The sequence below is a fragment of the Vicugna pacos genome, chromosome 18 (genome assembly GCF_048564905.1).
Source record: "Vicugna pacos chromosome 18, VicPac4, whole genome shotgun sequence".
Taxonomy (NCBI): Eukaryota; Metazoa; Chordata; class Mammalia; order Artiodactyla; family Camelidae; genus Vicugna; species Vicugna pacos.
In genome coordinates this window covers 28,455,018-28,477,307 of record NC_133004.1, presented here as the reverse complement: position 1 = coordinate 28,477,307, position 22,290 = coordinate 28,455,018, and the positions used below count along the sequence as shown (strand labels likewise).

The 22,290-nt window shown below is 40.3% G+C and overlaps 1 protein-coding gene and 1 non-coding gene across 3 annotated transcripts in view; both read right to left on the bottom strand.

The window, feature by feature from the left end:
* Positions 1–22,234, bottom strand: part of METTL9 (methyltransferase 9, His-X-His N1(pi)-histidine) — a 37,873-nt gene extending 15,639 nt beyond the window's left edge. The window contains exons 1-4 of one of the 2 annotated variants that reach the window (XM_072942754.1): positions 21,891–22,234; positions 10,777–10,967; positions 6,870–7,079; positions 4,287–4,471 (exon numbers count right to left, since the gene is read on the bottom strand). In XM_072942754.1, coding sequence (XP_072798855.1) covers positions 4,287–4,471; positions 6,870–7,079; positions 10,777–10,967; positions 21,891–22,055 — 751 coding nt within the window. In that variant the 5' untranslated portion in view covers positions 22,056–22,234. The remainder of the gene's footprint in view (positions 1–4,286; positions 4,472–6,869; positions 7,080–10,776; positions 10,968–21,890) is intronic. The other variant, XM_072942755.1, reaches the window with a different exon arrangement.
* Positions 15,593–15,698, bottom strand: LOC116284270 (U6 spliceosomal RNA). Its single transcript, XR_004194034.2, has one exon. It is a non-coding gene; the product is annotated as a U6 spliceosomal RNA (small nuclear RNA).
* Positions 22,235–22,290: the final 56 nt, after the last annotated feature.

Sequence of the window (22,290 nt, the reverse complement as noted above, 5' to 3'; positions counted from 1 at the left end):
GTAGAATTGAAACAAGTCAAACTTGTAGGACCAGAGAACAGAATGGTGGTTGCCAGGAACTGGTGGGTGGGGAGAAAAAAGATGTTGGTCAAAGGGTACAAACTTTCAGTTGTAAGAAATAAGTTCTGGGGATCTATAGTTAATAATACTGAACTATATACTTTAAATTTGCTAAGAGAACAGATCGTAAGTGTTCTCATCTCACACACACACAAAAGGTAACTATATGAGGTAATGGGTGTGCTGATTAACTTAACTGTAGTAATCATTTCACAATGTATATATATGTATATTAAATTGCCACTCTGTACACTTAAAATACAACAAACTTTTACTTGCCAATTATATGAAGCTGAGAAATAAATTTTTTTAAATATGATGAAAAAAATTTAATATCACACACCATTAGAATAAATCTAACAAGACTTATGCAGGACCCTTCAGAAGAAAATTTTGTTACTAAAGAACATAACTGAGTAAATTGAAAGGTACATCCTATAATTTGCCAGGAAATACTCCCGAAATTAACCTGTAAACTTAACACAGGGGAATTAGGCAAGCTAGTGCTAAAGCTGATCTGTTAAATAAATAAGCCAAGAAAAATCTAAAAGGAACTGATTAAGGAGGACTAGTGTTATGATATTAAAATGTATGACAAAGCTACAGTAATTAACGTAGTTTGGTACTGACACACACACAGAGGGACAAATCTTAATAGAACAGAACCAAACACATACAGGACTTTATGATAAAAGTGACATTCAAAGCACTGGGGAAAAGATAATTATTCAATAAATGGTGTTAGGATCACAGTGTAGCTATTTGGAAAACTCACTCTTTAACAAGCAGCTTCACTCCTAGAAATGCATCACACAGATAACCTGAAACCTTATTTCCTTCACTCTTTTCCCTACGTCACCCTCTAGGTGAGGCCCTTCCCTTTAAAATTACAGCACCTAAACCCAACCCTAACTCCACGAGGCCCCTTTCTTGCTTTTATTGTTTATTTTTCTCCATAGCACTTATCACCATCAATACGTCATATGTTTGCTGTCTTTCTTAGTAGAAAGTAAACGCCACAAGGACAAGGGTATTTGTATGTTTTCTGCTCACTTATCTCGAGCATCACTCAGTAAACGCTCTTTAAATGAACAGAGCTATTCTGTGACATAGGAGTATCCCTTCCACCTTCACTGTGAGCTCAGTCCCACAGTGCACAAGCATCAGGGCAGACTCCCTCCCGGGACCCGCATCACAATGGTCCTAAGGCTGGGCAGGGGCACAAGCCTCAGTCCTTGCATCTGAAGTGTGATGTGCCAGGGAGATTCTGGGATAGGTTTCCCTCACTTAGAAAAATGTATAGGAGAAAAATGCCCCTTTCTTTCCAAGACTTTGTCATGCCTGCACATGACGCTGGCACTGCATCAGCCGTTCCGTAATTGTGAGGGGAATGTCAGCACACAGAAGGGGAAGAAACGAAAGCAAGCCTCAAACTTCAGTGGACACTTCCATTACTGAATTCACCAAACTTGGAATCGTTTTTCTAAAATAAACTCTTAATTTTCAAAAGTTACTTTTAGTTGCTCCTTCTGTTTCTTGAAAGAGCATCCTACTACCTACTTGCAGGTGTGTAAAGACTTGCCTAACAGTTTTCATTTCACTATTATTTATAAAGCAAACTGCCAGTATCTAAAAGTATGTCAACAGGGGCCTCCTCAAGTCAAGTTACCGTATGTCCCGCAGTGTGCTGGTAAATGTTTACCAACCAGCCAGAAGGGAGCGGCTATTTGTGGAGTCTGCCAGTTTCCGTGGTGTAGGTACTCATCGTGGTCAATTTCAATAATGGCCAAGTTTAACAACCAGTTCACTAAGTTCCTCCCAATATAATTAACAATCAGCTGTCACGAGCCAGTAAAACCAGCTCCAACACACCACTTACGTCCAGACAAGGGCGTAGATACTTACGTGCTGGTAAGGAATAATTTCCTAGGTATAATTGTATTTGCATAGACGATCTTTAGAAGAATTTTCAAGAAACCTGAACAAGACTGTGGAACTGGAGTAGACGAGAAACGTCTCATTATATATTCTCTTGCAAGCTGAGCTCTTTTTCTTTTGAACCATGAGTTACCTTTTTATAAAAATTACAATTTAAAAAAATTAAACATCACTGTTTCCATTACTGCAACATAATTCTTCTTTTCTTCATTACATACTTTCCCCTTCTTTGATACTTAAAACAATTCTCACTAGATTTAATAGCCCCTCACCAGAACTTGGTCAGTAAACCAAGCAGACTGAAATTAGAAAGATATATTTTGCATTTTTTTCCCCAATTTAACCTATGCCAACAAAATCACTGTGGTTCAATTTCAAGACGAATCAAAAAAATTACACAAGTAATTATTTCATCTACAACTGCTTTGGTTAAAAAAAATTAATTGAGCCAAGTATGCAAAGTATACTCAGAAAGCCTTAAAACAGCCCGGTATTCATGACCTCACACAGCAAGATCACTCTGCCCCTCATAGCCCTTACACAGTGTCACATGGAAATCATCAGGATCTAATTAACGACTCAGACAAGGGACGCACAAATAGAGTGCCACAAGCAGTCTACAAAACTTAAAGGTCACTAGAGGTCACCCACAGCAACAAGGTTTCATGTCTCAGGTTTGCTGTATGTCAAACATCAGCCTCCTTGGATTCAACAGTCAACTCTGTGCATCCACAATCAAGGAGCTTGTTTTCAGTCTTTACTGGCGATTGCCCTCTTGTCCAGTTTAACTTCCTCTCAATTTTTATGTCAGCAACACAAGGAAATAAAATCGTGGTTAGACTGACATTTCTTCTCTTGCTCTTCCACCTCCTGCTATGCCAGGAAGCAGCATTAAAGTTCCATCGTGTGGTTGCCCAACAGGACGCAGGAAGCCTGGGCCTTACAACCTGATGACTAGTGATTGCAATGCAGCGAGACAGAGCCGAGGTTTAATTACACAGGGAGCAGCACCGAAACAAGGTCGGGCTGCTGAATTATCAAGGACGACATTTACTAGGTTTTTCCCTGTACAACATATGTATGTGCTATATGGGCACTCACACAAAAAGCAGTTTCGCTCTTTACCATGACAAAGGATTCAACACAGGAATGTAAACAGATGGGGGAGGGGACATCTGCTTATCTGTTCTCCTTCCCACCCACCTATGTCTAAAGAATTCATTTTCCCCACCATCAACACAAATCTAAAACCATTTGGTAAATGTTAAGCATTAAATCAGAACAGACCAAAACCTGAGGGGGAAAAAATAAGGACAAGAAGAAATGAAGGAGCAAGTGAGTGGCGACATAAACCCCGGGTTATAAGCAAACATGAGCATTAGTCCTTAAGACACAGATTTTCACAGATACCTGATAACTATGATACTTGCAAAACATTAGTGGATTTCTCAAAAATGTCTGCAAGCTCTTACAGTTTCTGAACCCAAACTGAACAAGGCAGTAAAAGAGAAAAAGTAAAGATTCTAAAGTATTAACGTGTATTATTTATATAACAAATAATTTTTACATTACTGTACAATAACTTACGAAAATGCAAAAGAGGCTTAAAGTCGTAACTTTCAACGTGACCTAAATTGCAAACCACATAAACTAAAACCAAGCATGAATAAATGTGACTTTTGGCCTAAAGTCACAGTAAATATGAAGCAATATGAAATCAAACCATTTCTTCTGAGATATTCTTCATTCAGTATTGCTGAAGAGCAAGACATGGAATCAAGAAACCACATGTCACACAAAGAAATGATACATGCTGGGATATAAATGGTCTTCAAAAGGAAAAAACGGGTAACAACAGCATTTATCATTTTAGAGTCTGGGACAAGAGATGTAAAATACTTAACAGCTATGACATTTGGCAGGTATACACAGATAGATTAAAAGACATCATTTATTCCTTGACTCAGCTCATAAGCTAAAAAATTAATGGTTCAGGCTCCATTTAAAAGCAGGAAATATGGACACATTTTAGGTTTTCAATCTCCAGCAGACAGATTCAGCTGAGTATTAATTATTACCACTGCAAAGGGTGTACTAGAGTTCTATAAAGCCACACTGAGATGAACATTAACCAAGGCGATACTTTACAGGGGTTAACTGTATTCTGTTAAATTCCAGGCTATTCTGAGAAATACAAGACCACGTCTAATTGTGCACAGCCCAGAATCACAAATACCAATAAATGTCAATGCTGGGTAACAGGCCAGTAAGTTGGTGACCACACTTACCGTTTTCCACGTAGGGATGAAAGGGTAAGACCAGGGCAAGGATGACCCTGCCTCTAGTTGGTTCCAAGACACTTCTGATATCTTTTAACAAAGTCAGGGGCTGATCGCAGCGGTCCAGCAAATTCAAGCAGCTGATGACATCATACTGGAACCCCGTATTCTGCCATTCATTTATGCCAAGTACTCTGGAAAAACCAGAAAGATACAAACCCCCTTAAAGACATCTTTTAAAATAATTAGATGCCAGTAAAGGTTCTAATTTTGTCTTCTAAATCAAAGTAAGTTCAAAATCTTCATTTATAATTTATATTTGCAGTAATAAAATGGCAAGGCAGAAGTAAGCAACTTATTTCTTTAAATTTAGCATTTCATCTATTTCCAAACCTCAAAACATATAAAATTTCCTTTATAAGAACGAACATGTTTAATAAGCGTGAAGATCTAAGGTGATAAAAATGCTTATGAAACTAGGGCATCAAATTCTTGAACAAAGAATCCTACTTTCTACACTCATTGGAATGTAATCACAGAATACATCATATATTCATGTTTTCTATTCCTAGGGTCCTATTTTTAAGACTGGCTAGGAGTGGTGTAAGATAATTTCCATTTACAAACAATGATCTCTTGAGCAAATCTCTGTTCCCAGGAGAGAGATACTATTTCATACTCTTGAGTCTTCATATCTAAATAATTATATAGAAAAAGATAAAGCACAGGACATCCTATTAAAACAGTAAGTGGAGAGCATTGTTAACACACCATTCTGAGCCCTCAATATCGCACTCACACACACTCTCTCTTCCTCATTCCTTCCCCTCTTCTCTCTCCCTAAGAACATTTCTAGGAAGTTTTACTCACAGAGGGGAGGAGTGCTTATATCAAGAGTCTTTGTTAGCCACGCCTTTAAGGCAATTCTATAAATTACTCACTCCTGCTTGGTTATACCAGTCAGAATGTGGTAGGTGAGGCATGTTATGATAGACAGGAGGAAGAGGAAACCGGAAAAAGCACCTTTGGTAAACAACTCTTTGATCATGCTGAGCAGATACAGTAGAGGTATCTTAGAAAATTCTAAAAGCATAATGAGAGCTGTTTAGGAAAACTCATTAGTATGATGACATCTTAGAGCATTTTTGTATAGCAGAGTAAAAAGGAACACAAACCACCCAGCTGTATCTTCTTTTCAATCTAGATTTTTTAAAAACTAAAGCCTTCCTCCAAAACAACACTCTGACAAACTTCAAGGGTCTAGTCAGACTTCTTTGTTGCTTGAAATAAGTAGGGCATTAGGGCTCCTAAATCACTCTGTTGAACTGACATGACGACTGCAGTGATGATTTTAGAAACTGATTTAGCTCAAACTAGAGAGAAGATTCTACTTTCTGGATAAAAGAGTCATCAATTTCCTTTTTAAAAACTGAAATGAACAACTAAAGAAAGACTATTTGTATATTAATGCCTCAGCCAAACAGCCAATTTAAATTCATAAATTTACAAAAGACAAATTACATACCTGATTTTAAAAAACAACAAAATCTTAGGCCTATGTACAACGAAGCAGAAGTCAAACATCATCAGCATGTTTTCATCTAGAATAATCTTACTAAATCCATCTCAGAGTTATTCACAGATAGGTAGTTTCCATGCTGGTAATTTTGAAAGACAGAAACACATGCTCATAACAGAAAATTACAGCTTTAGTACCGGGACAGTTAAAACTATACCTACAGAAGTCCAACTTCACCTTAACTTCTGTTTTGTGATTTCTACTTGTAAACTCCATTCCACGATAAGACAAATTTATCGGCCCCACTCAAACTAGGCATTAGCCCAGGAATCCTAACAAGGCATTAGAATTTTCCTCTTCTTATGAGAAAAATGAAAGAAGTGACTTGTCCAAGGTCACACTGTAAATCACTGGCAGACTAGAAATTACACCTTGGAAACTCTCCTAATATGTTATTCAGGTCAATGAACTTGCTCCTTCCATGTATAGTGACAAAGAATCTGACAATCAGTCTTTGAACAAATGCTCCACCGTGATGGATTGAGAGTAAATGGTCATCACTTCGGTCTCCAGTATTTTTTCATTCAAAAAATAAAATAAAGAGGATATTAACATGAGAAATAGAATTCTTAACTACAATATTTTCTTTTCTTTTTAAGAAAGATCCCATACCTACAGATAATGGATTAAAGTCAAGCATCTTTCAAATTTATATTAATGATTGTGGTTCTCTGGTGTCAAAAATGCATACACAATTTCTATTTGATCACCCACATGTGAATTGTATGTGTGGATTTCATTCCAAACCCATCCCCACCACCCTTGTTTCCTCCACCATCTACAAACTACCATTCAGATCATGTAAACTAATTTTCACATTAATTTTTTGGTAAAAGCAGACGGAGGAAGGTAAACATGCTGCCAAAATTTTTTCCTATGAAAACATAGGAAGATTTTCTTTTAATGCTTCGTCATGGAAAACAGTTTCTGTTTTATATCCTTTAAATAATTTCAAAAAAAAAAATACATCTAAAACCAAGAAATATACCCCAAACCATGTCTACAAATTATACCTGTATTTCTTCTTCTGAAGCTGCCATATCATAGTTTCAGACAGCTCAGTGGCATAAATTTCTTCAAAATGAGGGCTCATGATTTTTGTGACTTCTCCATCTCCAGCACCTAAATCAAGAAGTCTATGGGTTTTCCAGTCTGGATTAATTTTAAGCAGTCTCTGAAACTGATCTGGGGAAAACACAAACATTGAGCCTCTTCCTAGCAACCTGGAAAAGAAAAAAGCACAATGGATGACTCTATACAACATAAGCACTCCCCCACAACATACACACGAAGTAGTGACTCAGCCTTTGGAACCTGCTGAAGTAGTTCAACAGCCCTTTGAATCTACAAAATGTTTATTTTATAAATTATATGACCAAAATATATAGTTTATATGATTTATGATTAAAAAGTAAAGTTAGTAAAATAAGAAAACATCTCCAGATATCATCATCTGTCTTTGAGGTTGCAAATAATACCCCAAAAAGAGTAGGGAAAGGAGAGGAATAAAAGGTGGGAAGGGAAGAATATGCAAGAAATTCAAAGATGAATGTGAAGAATTGAAGCCAACAAAGGAAGGAGATGGAAAGAGTAATAGAAAATATGTTTATCGGTTTAAAAAAACGACAGACCCACAGAATCAGACCATAACACTAGCCAATAAAACTAAGCAGAAAAAGCAAATAGAAAAAAAAAAAGCCATTAGAGTATGAAACTGAAAAATGAGTGAGAAAAAATAGCTCTAGATAATTTTTTAAGAGACACTAGAGAAAAGAGGAAGAGAGGTCCTTGTGATATCAGTCAATTTGCATTAAGAAAGCAGATTCATACTTGTGTCAGTTTGTCCTATTATTCCTAAAATCCTACAAAAAAAAATCCAAAACATAGTAATGCCTTTGAAAAGAGAGGGGTTAAAATGGAGATGAAAGAGAGCTCTCAGAAAAGCAGCTGCAGATCAAACCGAGTCTCAGGAAGCACCATCTTAGGAAATAAAATGCACTCGCTGTTTAGGGCTTGTTTTCTAGCTCTCAAACCCTTGTTTATATATGGCAGGCGTTCTCAGACTTCCTTTAAGCAGCAGACCCCTTTCTTTATATGAAGTGGACATTACTTAATAGATAATGTAAAATGAGAGTACTGCTGAAATGAGGTCAGAGCCACTGCCAGCCCACCCCTAGGCTCTTCTTTGCAGCCTGAAGCAGCTCCTGGGGCGCTTCCTTTTCAGATCCTGAAAAAGTCTGAGAACCACTGGTCTAGGAAATGGCAGGGAGGTCTTCATTGTACTGCTGCTTTCTGGAAATAATCATAAAGCACAGTATGTTTGTTACACAGTGACTGGAAAGACATGTGTAACTTGGTGCGCCCAGCTGGTGAGACCAGTTTCAGGAAAAAATTAGAATTACAGAGTTCACATAAAACTCCCCATCCCCTCTCCCATTAAGGCCTTAGGAGAAGGTCAACCAAATCTACCAATGTATCTGCAGTAAATCTTCTGCCCCACAAAAATGCTAAAATGGGAGCGGGGAAGGCCAAAGGGACTTTTACCCACTACAACTGCCTCCCCAAGAAAACCACACCTCCTAAAAGACAAGGTGTTTTACAGCTCAGTAGTTCCTATCTTCTAGTAGGAAAACAGGCTGCAGAAAGATCTGAGAAAAGGATCTGAACTTAGTGAGACGGCTATTTAAAATTTCACACAGAAGCCAGAGTCAGAGCAAGGAAAAGTGACAGAGGTCGGAGGTCACAGGCTTGGGGGAATGCATACTTCAAATGCTGGTGCTGATCTGCCATAGGACCAAAAGTACGTTGCAAAATAGTTAATGACTTAAACTTTCCCAATTACAACATAACATGCCCCCTCAGCTATCTCTTTGGAATCTAACGACCTTTGACATGATAATCATAACATTCTAGAGCTACAGGTCATCTGAGGTCAGAGCTCAGGTGTAAAGGCACCAGGCAGAGAAGTACTGTCCTATTTCCAAAGATCATGAACAACAGAGGCTACACAAAAAGATTTAAACTGTCAAAAAAAGGAAATCAAAATTCATCGAGCCCAGCATTTCTCAACCAGGATGGACTCTGCCCTCTAAGGGGCACTGAGAATAGGTGGGGAGAGTTCTGGGTTGTCACAATGACTTGGGGGTGCTACTGTCATTTAGTAGGCAAGGTCAGAAAAGTTAGACTTCCTGCAATGTGTAGGGCAGTCCATGTGTTTTTGGTGTGCAATAACCATCCTAGGTTCCCTGGCCACAGTCTAAGTTCCCTCTAGATTTAGAGTCCACAGAGGAGGCACACCTCCTTACAAATATCTTCCTTATAAAATAAACTCTGAAAATACCTGTCAAGCCTCTCTCTACTTGGCCCTCCCCTTTCCCACATAAAAGTCTGATTAAGTATCTTATCTTCTTAATTGAAGAAGGTTACCATAGTAATTATTCCTATAAGAGACAGCCACTCATGGTAATAAGCTACCATTGCCAGGGATGGAAAATACCAATGAGCTCAAAATTAAGCTTTCAGTTGAGGCCCGGACACAGGGCAAGAGATATTTTTGTTTTGTTTGGGGGTGGGGAGGATGAGGGTTATTCAAAAGGGAAAAAAAAGCAGAAGAGCTGTAGATAAGGGAAGTTAAAATAAAAGGGATTTATTAATTATATTGCCTCTCTTTGACAAAACTGTGAAATCCCAGAGCAGAGAATTTTAACCAGGAGCCAGTGGGGTAGAGGTAGGGGTTAAGTGGTTCAGAGTTTGAAATCTCCCCCAAATTATATGCAAAATGTTGAATGTAAGGACTATCTGAAGAGAGGATTTCTACCTTTTACCACTTTCAAAGAGGTACAGGACTCAAAAAGGTTAAAAGTCACTGCTATGGCGACTTGTCTGCTCTCCCAACAAAAATATACATGGTATAGAATAGAAATTCAATGCAGCCAATTTTAGAAACAAAATGTCAGACCAAGTTGTATAAACTCAACTATCAATACAAAAATAACAACTGTTTGCTGAAGCAAATTTAAGGCAATTTCGTATCAACAATGAAGAAAATCAAGTAAGATACCCTGAGAAATGGCTCAGGGTGCTTGAAAACATATTTAAGGACCAGATGATAGACTGAGGATCCAGACACTCATTAGATGCTGGCTCCAAACCTCAAGGGAAGAAAAAGTGGGCCAAGCCAGTGGTATTAAGCAGTCCAACAGGCTTTTGAAGGACTGAGCCCTGCTGCTTTTCTTTGATGTTCTGGATTTTTGGGCTTTGGGGATGTTAGAAAATCTGGCCAAGAAAGGATAAAAATATTCCTAGAGCTTTTTCCATAAATTTATATGAGAGAATCAACCACTCTAGGGATAGAGAATTCCACAATACATTCACAAAATTCTAGTGAGCCCAGAATTATGTAAGAACAGATGGAGGACCCTTGAACAAGCCACCATCCACTGCTGGGCTGAATCAGATCCCTCCCAAAAAGACTTGCTCCAGGGAGGTGTGCTTAAAGCAAATATCTCACTCTTCAGCCTGTGTTAAGGGCTTGGTTCCAAGTACCCTGCTTCTTTCTGATAGGTCAGCAGCAGCATAGACACCACCTGGGAACTTGCTCAAAATGCAGAATCGCAGGTCCCACCCCAGACCTTCTAACTCAGAATGTGCATTTTAACCAGATCCCCAGGTGATACCTGTGCATGTCAAAGTTGGGAAGCATTGTAATTCCCATCACAGAAATACACACCAATGAGGCTATTTATCAAGTTATGGTGAATTTAAAAAGCATAACTGCACAGGCTGAGACACTGGACCAAGGATTCTGACTACAAGTGCTGTAGCTGTAGAGGCAGTCAACATTTCAACAAGGTCACTTTTCTTTTTCCTTTTCTTTTTTTAGACCTAAGGATAAAGAAAAAAAATCCAAGATTCACTTACCCATTGATAGATGTTCTAGACATAAACAGGCTAAAAACAGATGACACAAAGGAGTGATATAATTGGATAAATAGCCAGCCCGATTTCTCAATGCTGTTGTTTAAGAAGATCTGTGTTCCTTGATCAAGGTAACTCTGAACAAAGACAGCCTGGAGTGATTCGCATAATTTCTCTCTGTTGCACACATACCACTAAAAAAAGAAGAAAAAGAAGAAGAATGAAAACATGTAACTGAAGCATCGTCTAAGAAGTCCAAAACAAAAAACAAAAGATTAAATTAAACCTAAGATTTCCAAATTCTATAATCTCCTGGCACTCTGAGGATAACCATCATCTCTTATATTCATATGCCACCTATAAGGTACAACATACTTCCTCACACACAATTTCTCCTTTAATTCTCATAACCCTCAGGGTAGGGAGAGAGTGAGGGAGGAGGGAAAGGCTGGCAGTTATGCAGCTCAGTAGTGACAGAGCCAGGCCACAGTCCATGAGCTCCGCCTCCAGGCCCAACACTTCTGTCACTATACCCCCTGCAACCTGAGATCTAGGAAAGCTCGGATGGCATCTCTCTCACTGAGATTCAACATAAGAAGGCAGTAACTACCAACATCAACTTTGTTTTAAAATAAGAAAGGTCATTCAATGCAATGATTTGACTCAAAACCCCCAAACAAATCAATGGCAGAGTGAGCAGCAGAATTAAACACTCCAGTGACCAGAGTAAGCTGCCCTTTAGAAATATTGAGGTGTGCTTTACCAGGTCATAAAACATTCTAACAGACAGGAGCCAAATGTGCTTGAAAAAGATTAAGCAGTTACTTAAGGTCATACTGCAATCAATGAGAAGACAAAGTAGTAACATGCTAAGAACCAGATTTCCAGGAATAGGCTCTAAACAGAACACACTTTTTGAAACCAAAATTCAAGAGCCTCAACTGTAGATGAAATGTAATCTTCTATAATAAATGTTTCCCACTTTCAGTCAGAGTTAGTACACTAGAGAAGCGGGGAGGCGGACTGCAGGGTGCATCAGCTTTAGAGTCAGCCATACCAAGTCCTGGCTCAGCCATTCCTTATGTAGGCTCACACAAGACACTTAATCTCTGAGCCTCTGTAAATTCATCTGTAGACCAGAGATGTCACTGGTTTCTATTCTGGTAGGTTACTGAGAGGATTAAACAAGATAACACAGGCAAATCCTCAATATAGGACCAGACACACAAGAGACTCCTATAATAATAAGAGCAATGATATAAAGTCCCCTAACACGACCTGATAAATAAAAGTAAGTCCATTACGTACCATAATGAAACTGTAGAGTAGATTAGTTACTATTAATCTATTAGCTACTAAGAGACAATCAATTTCTCCCAATAAGGAGCCAAAAGTAACCTGCTTCCCCCGGCAAATATGACTATTCACCATAGGTGTCCCGTAATTGCTTGCACAACTGGTGGACCAATTTTACAGTCATCCTAAACTTGCTAAATACTGAATGAAATCTTGGGTAACATTCCTGACATTAACACTGAAAGGAACCAGTTATAAACCAACACAAAGAAGCAAACAGGCACATTAAAATTTTAAAGATTAACCAACCTTTTTACAAACCCTGTGCCCTGAACTGAATAAACTAAATCTTTCCAATTGTTGGCTGATCTGTGTTAATCTACCATTAAACACTGTTATTAAAACTGCTTGAACTTGAAACTATTTTTATTTTTCCCACTCTACTTGACAAGCTACGAAGCTTCTTACATTCATTGCCTACAATTTTCTTAGTCTGAAAATGTTCATGCTTAATCATTAACTAATTCTTACTACTCATTGTGCCTGAAGTTATGCCCCAGTGCAGGTCATAAACCATTTTTTATTATACTCCTGACCTCCTGGTTCACATTCTGAACTCTGTAATAAGAGGCCATTCTAACTTTTTTTTTTTAATTCTCTGAAATGACTAATCAAGATGAAAGCCATCACCTTGGTAATAGGCAATCAGGTACATTCTATTAATGTGGACAAGAAGTCATTCAAGTGGAACACAGAAGCAAAGAATTTGTTGGCATCCACTTGTAAATGGACAACCAGAACAATAACGGACTCAGACTTCCAGAACTAAGCAAGAACTGGCACCGTTAACTGCAAATAACGCTTTTAAGTGCCAAAAGGAAAACTCAAGTTTTTTAATAGCGTTTCTCTCAATTCATCAACATTAACACATGTGGTTGAACCTTTACTACCATACAAGTCTTTCAGAAAGAAAATGCTTACTGAACAGAATGTGCTAAGAATAAAAAGGCGCAATGCCCTTCTCTTTAAAGGTAAAGGTTAGAATCCATGTTCCTCCTGCCATTTACATGATACAAATGTCAACTCCATAGCAGCACTATCCATAACTACCAAAGAGTGGAAACAACCCCGATGTCCGTCAACTGATGTATGGATAAACAAGATGTAGTTGATCCATACAACAGAATATTATTCAACCATAAAATGGAATGAGGTATTGATTCATGAGACAACGGGGATGAACTTTGAAAATACTATGCCAAGTAAAATAAGGCAATCACAAAATGCCACAAATTGTACAATTTCATTTCCATGCACTGTCCAGAATAGGAAGATCCAGAGACAGAGGGCAGACTGTGGTTGCCAAGGGTGTGGGGAGATGAGGCAAATGGGAGTGTCTGCTAATGGATATGGGGTTTATTTATCAAGTGATGAAAATGTTCTAAAATTAGAGTGGCAATGGTTATGCAACTTTGTGAATATAAATTTTTTAAAAAGATCCAATGAGATTATGTTGCTATGTGACTCTCTTAAACAATAAAAAAAGACAGATAATTTTCCCAAAAAAAGAGATGAATTTTATGGTCAATTTTATGGTCATGAATTTTGTCTTGATAAAGTTGTTATTTAAAAAAAATATATACACACATCTTAATGTAGTTCGTATTTTGATCTTCCAGAAATTAAAAGTGGTTTGAAAATTTAAGTGACCAAGTAAACCTCTTTAAAAATGCCAACTTTTAAATGCAAATCTAATCGTGTCGCCACCCTGCTTCACAGAAGTCCTGATATACAAAATAATCAATATGGCTTACAAGGCCCTACATGGTTTGTCCATTCTGTGTCCACAGCCTCATCTCATGACACTCCCTACCAATGCATTACACCCAGCCACTCACCATGTCACACTTTACTCTTCTTTTTCTGGAAGGCTCTTTCTCAAGGCTGTTTCACATGGTATTTGCTCTGTCTCCTACATTTCCCATCACCCGAACCCACTCCTTGTTTACCTGGTTAATGTCTCCTCAGTAACATTCATAACCACTGAACTGAAAACTGGTATGTAATTGCGTGTTCAGTGTCTGTATCTTCCCAGGTAGACGGGAAGCTCCATAAAAGGTGAGGGACAATGACTGACTTCAGTGTCAGGCACACACACAGATGAACAATAAATGTTTATCTGTCTAACAATAAATTATTCTTAAAAATCAAAGGCAGTCTAACAGATAAAATTCAGAGTTTCTAGCAAAATCCTAACGGGAACACAAGGATAACCATGGGGACAGCTGTCACCAGGTTTCCATCAATTTCTAAAACTCCAAAGTTTTTGCAAGGCCTAGCTTAAACTCAATTCTGCAAACAGTGGTTAAGCTACCCACCCACCACACAACTGCATCAGCACAGCAAGCAATGAAGGAAGACATGGACTGGGCACCTACCCGTACCAGGCACCTAGCCAAGTGCCTCACCTTTCATTTCCCACCTCATCACTTCTGAATAAATGTGAAACCTGGCGTTTCTGAGCACTTCCAGCTCATTTAAGCTCCTGTTTAAGGTTCATATGATTTTATAAGAGTTTCTCTCAAAGAAGATTCTCTTTGCTTCACTCTATACCCAGTATGTCTCTCTGAGGGTCACTTTTAGAAAAGAAAGCAGGACTATTCTGCGCAATTAGACCGGACTGGATATGTCTAAAGACAATCTGATCTAGAAAACAACTAAATTACTTTAGGGCAGGGTTTCTCAACCTCAGAATTACTGACATTTGGAGCACATAATCCGGGGGCTGTCTTGTGCACTGGAGGACGTTCAGCGGCATCCCCAGCCACTCCCCATCAGATGCCAGAAGCACTCCCCCACCCCCAGTTATGACAACCCTAAACATCCCAGACACTGCCCTGGGGTGCAAAGTCGGCACTGCTTAGAACCCCTACGTGAGCTTACCCAGGAAATTTCATAAGTGCTTCCTAACCATCCCAGCTCAACAGTGGTCTAGGGAAAATTAACAATGGACTCAATGGCCTCCAGGAACTTACATTCCAGAGAAGGGGAAAAATCAGAACCAAGAGAAATAAGTAATATCGTCATGATATTGGCCAGGATCTTCGGGCCTTAAATAAGTAGTCACCTTGCCCTTCAGACGTTGACAGAAAATCAGCGTAGGAGCCCCTGCAACATTTGGCCATCCCCCTGGAGTTACCTCTCTCTCTAGACAACCCAGCTTAAGTGAAAAGCTGTAATGAGCTCACACTAGGTGGCTGTCTGTAGGCTCCCACATGGGTTCAAACAGGGGTGTTCTTTGAACGTGGGCTCTGCAAAGACTACAGAGACAAAGGTGCGTGGGCAAGAACAAAGCATCATGCCCGTTAAATGTTCACATTAAAGAACCGGGTGCCAGCCCTACTGCAGGGCTAGACTCCTCAGCTGGAGATCACAGAGTCTGTAAAAGCATCTTATTAGCATCTTCCTTTAAAGTTCACTTGAATTTTGCTCAATCTAAATAAGCAAGGAAATCTTTTTTTTTTTTAATATGGAATGCTTCACAAATTTGCGTGTCATCCTTGTGCAGGGGCCATGCTAACCTTCTCTGTACTGTTTCGATTTTGTATATGTGCTGCCAAAGCGAGCACAGTAGGGAAATCTTTTAAATAACAGTGTCATCAAGCCAGAGTTATGCCATGCAGTCATCCGCTGATGCTAATGGTGAAGTAGGATGTGATAACTAAGCATAACCTCTTCTAAAAGATGTTACAGTAAAAGCACTGTTCCCTCTACTTTCAACAAGACTGTAAAGATACTAATAATTAGCCAAATAATAAACAGCCAAATCAGGTAGACATGAGTTTTGAATGTGTATCTGGCAGTATCAATTAACCAAAATAATGAAGTATTAGGTCACGTCTTATAGATTTCATTAAACGCATGAACATCGCCTAATCTTTACATAACCTTGTTTGATGGATCATTCCTTTAAAGTAGAAATGCATTTTTCCTATAAAATTATATTTGCTTATCAGATTGAGGAATAGAGTTAAAAGTTTTTCTGAAATTAGCTGAGTTCCTCAACTAGTTAAACACATACCATGTAACAGTCTTTTCTCCCAAAATACAAAGGACTTGAGCACATTAGTAGAATCGGAACTAGAAAGTTATTTTTAAAAACAACTTCCTCATTTTAGGTAATGTGGTATTATAAAAAAAATTAATATTTGTTCTTTATCCCCAGTTCCCAGCACAGAGCTCCTAAAAAGCTTGGGGAAACTCCAGAGTGATAAAAGCACCTTTTGTGTGCTCCAGAGATAACCAGGAGGGCAGGGTGGAACTTTCAGCTCCACCTGTAACATCCAAGGAGGGGAGAGAAGCTAGAGATTGAGTTCAACCACCAATGGCCAAAGATTTAATAAATCACACCCTGGTAATGAAACTGCCATAAAATCCCTAAAAGACAGGGTTCTGGGTGCTTCCAGGTGTCTGAACACATCGATGTGCTGGGAGGGTGGCTTACCTGGACAAGGCATGGAAGCTCTGTATCACCCTCTGCCCCCCACACCTTGCCCTATCCATCTGTTCCATTTGGCTGTTCCTGAGTTATACCCTTTATAGTAAACCAGTAAACGTAAGTGAAGTGTTTTCCTGGGCTCTGTGAGTTGTTCCAGCAAGTTATCTAACCTGATGGGGGGCTGCAGAAACCCCAGAATTTGTAACCAAGTCAGACAGAAGCGTGGGTAGACTGTGGACCCCCAACCTGGAGCTGGTATGTGGAGTGAGGGCAATCTTGTAGGAGGGAACCCTAAATCTCTGGGTTTACTCCAGGTAGTGTCAGAACAGAAATGAATCGTATGACATCTAGTTTGTGTCAGAGAATTGGTTGGTGTCAGAAGCAGCATGAGTAAGATTATTTTTTTCAACATTAAACTTAACCAAAGCAAGCACAAACTGGATGAAGGTCAGAACTTCGAGACTCTGTCCCATCTTTATCTAACTCACAAACTGCAAAAACTCCAACTGGGTTTTTTGCACTCAGCTATATAATTTCAGTGTCTATGCAAAGGTCCCTCAGAATGGGGACAGTATGCTATTAAGAAGGCAGCCTGAAAAAAAAAAAAAAGGGCTGCCTACTCTCACCGTCTCTCAGACAACAAAAGGTCTTCTAGGAGGGAGGTCATGAAACAGTGGGAAAAGCTGGGCCTTGAAACCAGAAAGTGTGGGGTTCCAAACCCAACTCTGCCATCCATCAACTGTGCTCATGAGCAAGTTTCATCTCTTTTAGCCTCAATCTTCTCTCTGTAAAATGGGGGTGCACCACCTACCTCCAAGAGTTGTTATAAGGATTAGAGAGGATAATATATTTAAAGTGCCTGTCACTTAATAGAAGCAGAATAACTTGATTTTCTTCCCCTTCCTGACCAAGGTCCACAAAAGCCAGTCAGAGAACTGAAGTTCAAGGGAATGCCTAAAAACCACACTGTAGGTCTGGGCACCCAGCCACTCTCAAAAGAAATGAGTAACCAAAGCATTCAGTACCACTAAAAACAACCAGAAAGGTTCCACTGAGGGGGCCCAGCAGAAACTTTCCTGCTACAGGGGGTGGTAAGGCCAAGCCTAACAACACTGACCTCCACAACTAAGGATTCAAAAATCACATTCTGAGTTCTCCAGTGCGATCATATCATCCGGACACATAATTACTGACACCCTCTCGCGTCTAAACACAGCATAGGAGTAAACATTCAAATCTTCATTCTTTTTCTATAAATGATACAAACCTAAACCAACAACCACTTTATGTGAGACTTCCACATGCAGAGTAACAAAGGCACCCTTATGTCCGTGCAGGGAAACAACTTATACAGATTAAATTGCTTCAGCTTTGATTTAATAAATAAATTACTGGCAATCTCCATTTCAAACACTCACTCACTGTTAGTACTTTATAATCCTATGACTTTCACAAAGCTTCAGATGCTGTCAAAAATTGTCTTTTACTGGAAGTACCAGGGTCCCCTAAGGCACCTTCAGAGAAGAAGGTAAAGGCTTCTGGGACACTAAGCAGAAGAGAGCATCCCAGTGTTCTGCAAAACTGAAGCAAACACTTGTTTAGGGTTTCAACACAGGTTATAAGGAAGGAAAGAAACTCTTTTCAAAATCTCCTTGGTATTCGGCTGCAAAGGCCTCCAGACTCAAAGGCAGTTCAGAGGAGGACACGAACCTATCCATCAGTGTCTGGCTGGCTGGCTGGCTGATCCCCCTGAGCACTGTTAACTCATGCCTGGCTTCGGTCTACCTCCACAAGGTACATGGTAAGTGAGGAACAGGAGACCAAATCTGTCCTCTGGCACAACTTTTGACTTCCGACTGTGATATCCAAGTATTTGTTCATTTGGAAAAAAACCCAAATTCTATCCTAAATCCATCATTGCTTGTAGCAAAGCATAGTTCTGAATTTATATAAGGTGAAAAAAATAAGTCAGATATACATATATTTGCAATTTTAAGTTACAGTTTACTAATTCCTGATATCAAATGTTACCTGCGCTTTAGGGAAAAAAAAATACTCTGCAGTATGTCACCTGGAGAAACGGTCCTGGCTTGGTTCCAGAAAGTTCTATAACAATTCTTTTTTCACTCCCATCAACTGAGAAGCTGTTGAATGACTGCTATTATCAAGAACCTGGTTAGTTTAGCCTAAGAGTCCTTTCAAGTTTCTAGATGCAATGCCTCAAAAAGACTAGATCCAAAGCTTTTGTTGTTATTTTCTTTGTAAGTTCCAGGTCAGCCAATATCGAAAAGTCACATACCTAGTTTCTCACTGCCTTGGCTCTATTTCTTCCCAACAAATCAAACTCACCTTGCAACCTGTGACTAAGAATGTGCTGCTGATTAAGGAAGCTGGAAATTTTCGCTGGAGAAAGTTCTTTTTTTCTGTAAAGAGCCAGATAGTAAATATTCTAGGCTTGCAGGTCATAAAGCAGCAACTATGCAACTCTGCCATCGTAGCTGGAAGCGCTCACAGACCAAAGGTAAATGAATTTGGTGGCTCTGTTCCAGCAAAACTTTCTTTGTGGATACTGAAATTTGAATTTCATGGAAGAAATTTTCACATGTTAAAAAATAGTATATATCTTTTTGCAACCATATAAAAGGGTAAAACTAGTCTTACTTCACAGTCTGTACAAAATAGTCAGTGAGCCCAGTTTGGCCTGCAAGCTGAGAGAAGCCCTTCCTTGCTTCCCGCTTGCCCAAAGTGGAAACATAATCCCGGTTTTGAAGCTAACATGCCAGATCAAGTCATTAAAATAGTGCCACCACTATGGTTTTAGAGCTGTTTTAGCTCAAAGGACCCTTTGTGCCTCTCCAAGCTTTAGTAACTAAATAGCTATTTTTAATGAATAAACACTGCCCAGGATCTCTCTTTTAAACACAGGATCCACCACCATAATTTCTTAATCAAATAAGCATAAGGAAAACTTGTGCTAAGTATGGTTCAATCAAATCCATAACCCTACTTTCATGCAACTCAAAAGAACCAGATGTGGCTGGCTTGGAACCCACACACCCAAATGAACACCAGAAGACCTTGTATAAACTATTAATTTGAAGCTGGGTGGTGGGCGGGGGGCGCATTAGAGTTAAGTTACTTCACAAGCAACAAAGTTTATAAGGCGAACTCAGGATCCTGGACTATAAAGCAGATAACAAATCATCAACTCAGCCACCTTGCAGGGGGAACAGTCTCCTATTTCCCTTTATGTCACTGTGATTTCTATACACATGCTTTCTTTTGCTCATTTTAATCTTTATTCATGGACAATACTTTCATAATGCAAAAGTATCAACTCAAAACAATGTTTGGATTGATTATTCTAAGGAAAAGAGCCAATCTCCAGCCCAATATTCAGGAAGCACCTGATTAGTCTTCACTTTGGAGAAACTAGTTGCCAAGTTGTTAAGGGCAAATGGTTAAAACACACACGTTTTAACGTACATATACACTTCGGTATCTCAGGAGCATAACAAAGTAATAAATGAGATATCTGAAACCAGGATTAGTTTTCCTTAGAACCTAACAGATTGGGCTTTCAAAGGTACACAATTAGAAAGTATCCTCTGTTAGGAGATATTCTGAGGCTATGTCTACAGCTGTAATTCTACCTAGAATTCATAAAAATCAAGTTGAACAGTTTTTCAGTTTTTTAAAACACACCCATTTCTTTCATGAGCACTTAAAACAGATCAAGTCTACTGCAGTAAAGGTAATCACAAGTGTAACAAACACCTACAGCCAAGAAACTCCCGTAATTCAATGTCGATGGAAATAAGCCTCTTTTTCATTCTACTCAGAAACTTATTTCTACCAATTGCTGAACATGACATTTCTATTCATTATTTTACACCATTATCCATGTTCCTTATGGATATGTAACATTTTGGTAACTGTACAGTACCACTACAACTCTAAAAATGACTAATTAATCCATAGCAAAGAATCTGGTTTTTTCAAGATCACCTACTAACTTTATGTCCACTCAGTGATTACCTAACAAATTACAACAGCTGTGGGATTACAAAAAAATGGAAATTTATGATTTCCTTTAAAAACAGAAAAAGGACCACTACAAATATTTGCTATAAAAAGTAAATACTACTTCTCTGAATGAACTGCTTTATCACCTTAGATAATTCTTTGGTTTCATTAAAACACAGAAGATCAACCTGGGTGCAACCTCTCTAAACAGCTGGCATAATAAGAAAAGTAACACAGGAAAATGAGAAATCTATAAAAATGACTAGACATAAGATGGGGAGTAATTAATTACTGCTCTCTGGAAAGGCAAAATGTACCATAAATACTAGCTATTATGTAAGTCAACACTCGGGCAGAATTCAAAAGCCTGTTTTCAATGAATGCAATGTTAACCGCAAACTACATTACGGTCAAATATGAAATATTTCACTTAATTCTACAACTGACCTGCACACACTTAAGTGGCACAAAACTAAGCTCATGAAAGGACTATCCAGCCGGCCACATTGGATCGTTCACAATCCACAGCTACAACTCTTAAAATAATTCATTCCTTCCCAGTTCTGTTTTTACAACCCTTCCAGTAAAAGCTTGCATCATCTTCCTCATTACATCTCTCGGGTCAGACACTAACACCAAAGTTTAAAGGAGATTTCTATTAGATAGGAGGGGAAGGTTCCATAGGATGGGAATGATAACCTGTCAAACACATTTTTTAAGTGCTTAGGGAAAATGTCACCCGAACGAGCCCAGAGTTAAATGGCTCACGATGCACAGTTGTATTTCTTTATGACCCTTTGTACGTTCAGAGATTCAACCAGACAAAAAGAGGGACCGGCTTTCGGTTCTGATTCTCAAGGGTGATGACGGTTGTCCGGGATAGTGGGATTGGTCTGGTCATTTAGGTCTCAGGCCCCGGTGCCAGACGGGTCCCGGTCGCCACGCACCGGCCCCAAAGTTCCTCGGTCCTGGCGTCGCGAGCGGACGCCGAGGTGACCGAGCGCCTGCAATCACCGCCCGGAACCCGGGAACAATGCGGGGCTCCGGGGCGCCTAAGCCGGGGCCCGGGAGGGGGAAGAGGAGGCCGTCATCCGTTTGCATCGCGGAACAAAAGGCGCCGGGCGTCCGAACCGGGCGCCCGGCGGGGAAGACGAGGGGGAAACTTTGTGAGAAGCGGGGGCGGCGGGGCGAGGCCCGGGGGCACCGTCGCCGCGACGCCCCGCACAATAGCCGGGCCGAGCGCGGGAAGGCCGGCCGCCACGCCCCCGCCACGCCGGGCCGGAGTTCGGCCCCGTACCTGGTGGTTCTCCTTCCGGCCGCCCGCGGCCGCCGCCGGCCCGCCGGGGCCGCTCGTCATGTTCACGTACAGGGAGCGGGTGAGCGGGCTCCGCAGCGTCCACATCCTCCGCGCCAGCCACACGGACGCCAGGCTCAGGCACAGCCAGCCCGCGAACAGTCTCATCGGGCGCCGCGGCCGCTCGCTCGGATCACCGCCGGCGCCGGAGCGAGGAGGAGGAAGCGCCGCCGCCCCCAGCCACCGCCGCCGCCGCCGCCACCCGGGCTCGAGCCATCGCGCCCAACTTGCCCATCCAGCCCTTCAGGGCCGAGGCGGGGGGGTGGGGCGGAGCGGGCGGCGCGCAGCCTTCCCGCCTCCCTCTTCCTCTCCGCCCGCGGAACGCCGCCTCCGCGGGCGCCAG